At 40.9% G+C, this 7,779-nt stretch overlaps 1 protein-coding gene across 1 annotated transcript in view; it reads right to left on the bottom strand.

Moving 5' to 3' along the window:
* The window catches only part of LOC101856682 (arf-GAP with coiled-coil, ANK repeat and PH domain-containing protein 2), a gene marked incomplete at its 5' end in the record, with an annotated part of 27,527 nt that overhangs the window by 10,493 nt on the left and 9,255 nt on the right, over positions 1-7,779 (bottom strand). The window contains 6 exon segments of the mRNA XM_013086735.2: positions 1,270-1,331; positions 2,671-2,726; positions 4,053-4,113; positions 5,082-5,191; positions 6,090-6,367; positions 7,697-7,779. Of these exon segments, the coding sequence (XP_012942189.1) occupies positions 1,270-1,331; positions 2,671-2,726; positions 4,053-4,113; positions 5,082-5,191; positions 6,090-6,367; positions 7,697-7,779 (650 nt within the window).

Genomic DNA, 7,779 nt, shown 5'->3' with positions numbered 1-7,779 from the left:
TGTTTGTGTGTGTAAGTGTGTATGCGTGTGTGTGTGTGTGTGTGTGTGTTAGCATGCCTGCACATGTGTGTGTGTGTGTGTAAGTCTGTGTGCATGTGTGTGTGGGTGTGTATGTGTGTGTGTGTGTGTGTGTGTGTGTATGCGTGTGTGTGAGTGTGAGTGTGTGAGCATGCCTGCATATGTGTGTGAGTGTAAGTCTGTGTGCATGTGTGTATGCAACCACCTGTACTCATGAAACAGCAGCTAGAAAGGAAAAAAAAAGTAAGAACTACAACTTGAAAAGAAGAGTAGAAGGAGCTTTTGTTTAAGAAAGAGTTTCACGACACTTGAGACACAAAGAGGTCATGTAAGTTTTGAAGATCGGAGGCATTACAGGGGGCTCTCGTCGCCTAGAGGTTAAGGTGTTTGCCTCTAATTTTAAAGGTCCCCGGTTCAAATCCGGGTAGCAACCGAAAAAATGTTCTTCTCTAAAATAGTTTCCTTTCACCTCCTTTCCTGCTCTCTAACAAAGTTCTGTCACCTGCCTTCGTCTCCACTTTCTGCCCCCACCCCCTCACCTCCTTTGCCCCCTCTGGGCTCCTGACTCTTTCTGCAGCCTTTCTACTGCTATTCCTTGGCTCCCTCTTAGGGCTGTCTTTCAGCCACACCCCTAACCTTCAGGTAGGAAAGATCTATACCTAGCCTTCTCGGACAAGGGCAAAAAATCTCGGAGGGCCCGTGCTCAAGTTGCATATGTTTAAGATCCCTTGGTGGCCTAAAATCGAAAAGTATCAGCAGCCTCCACGACAAAATTCAAAATTTCCTACCAACTGAAAATGTTTAATGTGTCCTGCGCGCTCATCTGACCTTATACAATTGCGAGTGGGGTAAAACACTTACTAAAAAAAAAAAGGAGGCGTTAGGAGAGAGCGACAAACACAAAAAACGAGGGGAGTTAAGGACAATAGATATTTGATAGGAAAGAATGAGCAGATGAGCAGACTACACCAGAGCACCCGCCAAGCAACCCTTTGAAATAAGGTAAGATAAGACATAAGATAGAGAAGAGAAGAGAAGAGAAGGGAAGAGAGGAGATGAGAAGAGAAGAAAAGACAAATCTTAATTATCTAGACCCTGCCCCACATTCGTTTGGAGTTTCACACACAGACACACACACACACATACACACACACACACACACACACACACACCAATGTGCATGCACATCTACACACATATACCCACAGAAGAGGAGGGGAAAGAGAAGGAGTACAATTAAGAGACACTGACCTGGATTTCCCATGTAACCCTCCGACTCTTTCATCTCTTCTGTCAGTTTGGCCAGTCGTAAGCTGTGGATGGGAAGGGAGCAGATAAAACAGGGACAAGGCGAGATGATATGATATGAAACAAGATTATGCAATCTGATATGAGATGAGAGGATTTAATATAATACGACATGAGAGGATATAATATGAGATGAAAAGATACAATTTGATACGAGCTGAGAGGATACGATATGCATGATATGGATAGGATATCATATGAGCCAATATAGCATGATATGGTTTTTTAGTTCAGTTTGAGTGAACGGAAACACATTGACACAATTACCATCATTAAGTAAGTGGGAAAAAGAGAGAGAGAGAGAGAGATACAGAGAGATAGAGAGAGAGAGAGAGAGAGAGAGAGAGAGGGAGAGAGAGAGAGATAGAGAGAGATAGAGAGAGACAGAGAGAGAGAGAGAGACAGAGAGAGAGAGACAGAGAGAGAGAGACAGAGAGAGACAGAGACAGAGAGAGACAGACAGAGAGAGAGAGAGAGACAGAGACAGAGACAGAGAGAGACAGACAGAGAGAGACAGAGAGACAGAGAGAGAAGGGGGAGAGATTGGGAGGGAAAAAAGTAACAGTGAAAAGAAGTAAAACCAGCAGACCACACAAGAACACCACCCACCAACCAACCATCCACCAGAAAGTAGTTGAAGAACTGTCAGTGATAATGATAAATAGCATTTGTACGGCACATATCACGGATCAACAGCAAGGTCTGTGAGCTTTACAATCTATATCAGTTTAGTATTAGTAAGAGTTTTAAGGCACTTGCAACACCATAAGGTCATATAAGTGCCAAAGACTAGAGGTGTTACAAGAGAGTAACAAACACAAAAAAGAAGGAGGGGAGATAAGGAAGATAGATGTTTGATAGGAAAGAAGAAGCAAACCACACCAGAGCACCCGCCAACCACCCACAATCTATATTAGCTGCAGGTATGTACATCCAAAAACAAAAAAAGAAAGATATAAAAGGAATTTTTTTACCATCTAGCATAAGGCTTTTGTCAGAATGAGCATAGATGTGTGTTGCTCTTAGTGTATGTATCAATATATAACTCCAAAGGTCTTGTAATTAAATTCCTGCATGTGCTTGAAGGATACATCTGACGTGAATGTACTGTTTGTCAGCTTTACTTGAATTTTAATGAGAGTAATATATAATTTAATTTTTGTATGTATACCTGTGAGTGTTTTTACGGTCCTGTACAGCCAAGAAAAATTTCCCTCAGGGATGATAAAATATAATCTCATTTTTTATCTTATCTTATCTTTAAAAACCAACGCACACCCCCCCCCCCCCTCCCCTAAAAAAAACCAACACCCCCAAAAAAACAAAAACTACAAGGCGACTTACAGAGTAACGATGTCAGCATTTGCGTTCTCCGTCTCGAGAGCAATGTCCAGAGGTGTCTGAGGACAGAAATAGGTCACAGTGCACCAGTACTAATACAATGTTTCCACTGACCACAGTTATACTTTCTCAGAAGGGATACAAATTTCGCTTTGTTTTAGCACTTTTATGTTGTTGTTGTTGTTATTGATCCAGCAACAGCTTGGCTCTCGCCCTTCTATCCAATGCCAAGTAGTGATAAGGGCAGGTTTGCTGCAGTTGCTTTGATCCAGCAACAGCTTGGCTCTCGCCCTTCTATCCAATGCCAAGTAGTGATAAGGGCAGGTTTGCTGCAGTTGCTGTAATGTTCCATAGAGCGTGTTGTCAATGTTGGGTCTCGGAGGGAGAAGGGTAGTTAGCACTTTTATAACCAAACTAATTATGAGTAGCTTAATTAAGTAAGGAGAAGTACATCAGGCAGTAAATGGTCACGTAGTAGTGGTGGAAAAAAAAGTAAGACCAAGAGAGACAATAAATCAAGAATTAATGATTGATGTAGGACCACGACTCCCACGTCAGTTAGACTGCGGCTAACATCAACTCTAACGGACTACAAAGTACAATCATATGTGTGGCATCATTGTGAAATCAGGCGCAAGTCAACATAATGAGTTCGAAGAGACTAACATTTTCTAGCCTGCCTGTTGGGCATTTTTTATATAATTTTTTTGCTTTGAGCTCACAACCTCATTAATGTGAGAAAAGCTCTGGTCAAAAGCACAAAGGAAATTTACAATTTCCAAGGACTACAGATCAGGAGGTCACCAAACTTTGGCAGCAATTTCTTGCAAAATTTTACTCCTGAAACCAGACAACCAGACTTTCTTCAATTGCATATATTTCGACTTCTATTCAAGATAGAAGGAAATTTTTTTCATAAAAGGTAAGACAAACGAACAAGCTTTAAAATCATTCCAATAACTCCATGTGCCCCAAAAATTGTCGAGCGTCCAATTCTACCATGTTGTGACACGAATTGTACGTCCAACAAACTAGAATTGACACAACTAAAACTCCAAGGAAACTAGACTGAGATTGACATTAACTCCTTAGAATTATAAAGTTCTATCTCACATTTTTGGCCATCGTATTAATTAAGTTACAAAGACCATGAGGTCGGAAACCAAATGTTCTAGTCGTTCTATCAAAATTGTAAGATTATTCAGAGTCGTTATCAAGATATTCAAAAAATTGCATTAAGAAAAGCTTAACATGTGAAAATCATAATTTTTTAACATCAAATTTCTCTAAAACTAGTTACTGAGCAAATAGAACTTTCTTAAATTCTAAGGTAGCTAACCGACCGCATAGTACAAAAATAATAGCTACATATGTCATCTCCTCACCTTTCCCTGGTTGTCTTTTGCATTGACGTCTGCTCTACGCTTCAGGAACTGACACACTTGCCTGTGTTGACCAAAAAAAACAACCAAAAAATAACACAAATAAACACAGATTGTCAAACACTCTAAACGCAGCTTTTTACTGCAAAAAGGACACCAAGTCATTGATTTGGACAGTTGAGAAATTATCCACTTCTCAATTTTAAACAACTTCGCAGTCTAATAGAAATATAAGGCAAAGGTCGGTTGTTTGTTTAAAATATCCCCTGAAGGCCTTGCATAATTTTTTTGGGGGGTAACACCTTATTCTTCTCATAGCTCAAAACTCCCTTGACATAACACTTATTTGGGTATGCATCTTTTTGTCACCGACTGCCGAGAGGGGAGAGAGTAGCATGATTGATAAATCAGCTAAAATAAATACCAACACAAAAAAATTGAACCATAACTCTGACCATTGAGGGAAAAAAAGGCCTTTGTATTTTTTTTTTTTAAAAAGATCCAGTGTAGCTAGTTTGAATAATAACTTTTCCACTACACCGTCACGCAAGAAAGAGCTTTGCTTTTGAAATGACTTACTGTGTTCATTGTAAGAGTTTACCCCAGCACTGTCTTGCCAACCTGGGTAATATCACCCACTAGTGGACCATATGGTAATTTTTGTGGGTAGTGGGGACCGCCCTGGCAGTGACAGGTAATATCTAATTCCCCTCTTGGAAATATGTTTGTAGTCGGCAGTACAAAACTTTTCGCCTCTAAAAGGTAGTGGTAAAAGTGGGTGCAGGCTATAAAAGGCTGACAAGCACAAGTTGATAAAAGCAAGAAATTATTATCAAGCAAAGGGTTCAATTCTCAACTCATCAGTTTTTTTCATAGTGGAGCATCAGATTTTAAACTTAAGTTAATGTCAAGAAAAGGGTAAATTTTTTAATTCATCCATTTTCTAACATAATAGAGCAGCAGATTTTAAACTTGAAAGTAAAGATATCATTCAATTTTTGCGGAGACTAGGCTAGTCCCCAGACTTCTCACCCGGTGTGTCCCAGGATGGTGGCGTGGTGGAGAGCCGTGCGGCCCGACTTGTCCCGACGGTCCAGTTTGGCGTTGTTCAGGAGCAGGAACTCACAGGCTGCCAGCGAGCCCTGGGGTGGAGGGAACACACACACAAAGAGAGACTTCCATGAGATACTTCATTTTGTTTTTGTAAGCGTTTTACTGAACTTGCAATACATTAAGGTCATGTAGGTGCCAAGGATTAAAGGTGTTACAAGAGAGTAACAAACAAAAAAAAGAAGGAGGAGAGATGAGGATGATTGCAGTCCTTTTGCGAGCCCCTTTCTCAGGTGAAAGTATGTCTGTGAGAATGTCTATGCAATACAACCTGTTTTTTCTTTGTTTTGTTTGCCTTAAAATCTTTTTTTTTAAATCTTGGATATCCCATTAATAGTCAGTGAAAATGTCTGTGTAATGCACATTTCTTTTTATTTGAGATTTGTTTGTCTAAATATCTTTATATTTAAAAAAATCTCTCACATCCTAAATGTAGATGAGAAGAGTCTTAAGAAATTTCTGTTTCTAACCACCTTCTTGGAGAAAGCAAACAGTAACTGTAAAAAGTAGTGATGTATACAATCTACCACCTTCAAAACTAACTTTATAATCTTGCGTTGACTAAAGGTAACACAGCATCTGCAAAACATTATTTTAATCCCATGGTGTCATTTTAATAGAGTTGGGCAACTGAAAAGGGGAAAAAATATCCCGACCTGCCACTCTATTAAATCTAAAAAACAGGACCTCAGGGGGATGTGACTACCAAGCGCACTGTAAAATTTTCAAGGGGTGTCCATAAATATATGAAGGCAGAGTAAGTTTTTAGAAAACTCTGGTACAACAGACAGAACAAAAAAATCGTGATGCACGAGATCAAAATCGGGATGCTTGAGATTTGGGTAAAAAAAAAAATTGGAATATCCCGATTAAATCAGGATGAGTGGCAGGTCTGAATATCCCTCTCTGGTTTCAGCAGGCTGCACTCACTGTCTGAACAGCCTTCATGATGGGCGTGCGTCCCTCTTCCTCCAGGTTGACCCAGTTTGGATCCGCCCGGTTCCCCAGGGCCTCCAGCATCACGCCCAGGTTGCGAGCTCCGCTGGCTTTGTAGAGTAGCAGGTTCGGATCCAGCTTGCTCATATCCTCCCAAGAGGTGTGGAACTGGTCACCATCCATGGCCACGCCACGTCCACTACCGTCTCCATCACCAACACTGTCTTCGTCAAAGTCTGGCGATGACTCATCCGAGCTCTCAAGGTCCAAACCTAGAGAGGATTAGTTTTAGTAGAAGTTTTATGGCACTTGCAAAACAATTAGGTCATATAAGTGCCGAAGAGTAGAGGTGTTACAAGAGAGTAACATACACAAAGAAGAAGGAGGAGAGATAAGGACGAAAGACGTTTGATAGGAAAGAAAAAGCAAACCACACCAGAGAACCCGCCAACCACCCACCTAGAGTGGATGAGGGACAAGGAGTTTCATCGAGTTCTAAACACTCTTAGACATCACACACATACACATTTGGGCATACATAGACACGAGTAAATAAACACTCACACTTGAACTCAGAAATGTACACAGACACACGTAGGATAGAGTGATACATCAATACTTCTTTCAACATTGTAATGTTCTTTATGAAGCAGTCACAATCTCATACAAGCACACCCACGCACGCACGCACACACGCAGGCACACACACACACTAGCACACATACACACACATACATACACACACGGTCATACATCAGAGCTTCCAACCCCACCCATCGTACCGACATGCATAACATCCGGTGTCGTAAGAAAAATGAGTAACTCAGTTCGACTCATCTTTATAAAATGAGTACAAAACATAAAGAGTTACTTATCTTTCTTCTGACAGGGAGGACAAGGTACGCTCATCAGTCAGAGGCAGGCAACTGAAGCAAGCAGCCACTTCTCACCACAAGACAACAGAGGACAAGACAAAAGCTTGGACCAGAAGCCAACACATTCAGTACATTCATCACAAAGCTGTTTCTTTCTCCAAGCCATGGCACATTCTTCACCGCTTTTGTTGGACTGACGTTTTCTGCATGTTAGCTAGCCTTGTTATTGCATCATTTCCCTACCTTAGAATTACAAAGTTCTATCCGGACATTTTGAGTTACTAAGACGATGAGGTCAGAAACCAAATGTTCTATCTGCTCCATCAAAATCGTAAGATTATTCAAAGTCCATCTCAAGATATTCAAAGAATTACACTCAAAGAAGCTTGACATGTTGTGAAACTCAAAATCTTGAAAGTAAAATTTCTGAAAACTAGGTACTAAGCAGATAGAACTTTGTAATTCTAGAGTAGCGATTTAGCAGGGAACAGGTTGCACTAATTAAGACTACTGATGCACTATTCCGTGAATCAAACAGTGGTGTGGTTCGGTACCTCGTGTTATCATGTTGTACAGTATGGAACTGTATTTTTATTCACCTTCATACCCTACTAGAAACAGAATGATTCATTACCAAGGAACCACTTTCCGCAGATTTCAGTGACAAGAAAAACATTCTGCGCCGCCAGATTTGAACCCTGACTATCGCGCTTCAACTTCTCTTACTCTTGTTAAGTCCCGCCACCCGAGCCAATGGGCTCTCCTCTCCAAACACGATGTTGGTGCTGATGTCGACGGTGGAGGTAGCT

This window comes from Aplysia californica, unplaced genomic scaffold (assembly GCF_000002075.1).
Source record: "Aplysia californica isolate F4 #8 unplaced genomic scaffold, AplCal3.0 scaffold00497, whole genome shotgun sequence".
NCBI lineage: Eukaryota > Metazoa > Mollusca > Gastropoda > Aplysiida > Aplysiidae > Aplysia > Aplysia californica.
Note: the sequence above shows the minus strand (reverse complement) of the source record. Positions and strands in the feature narration are given on the sequence as shown.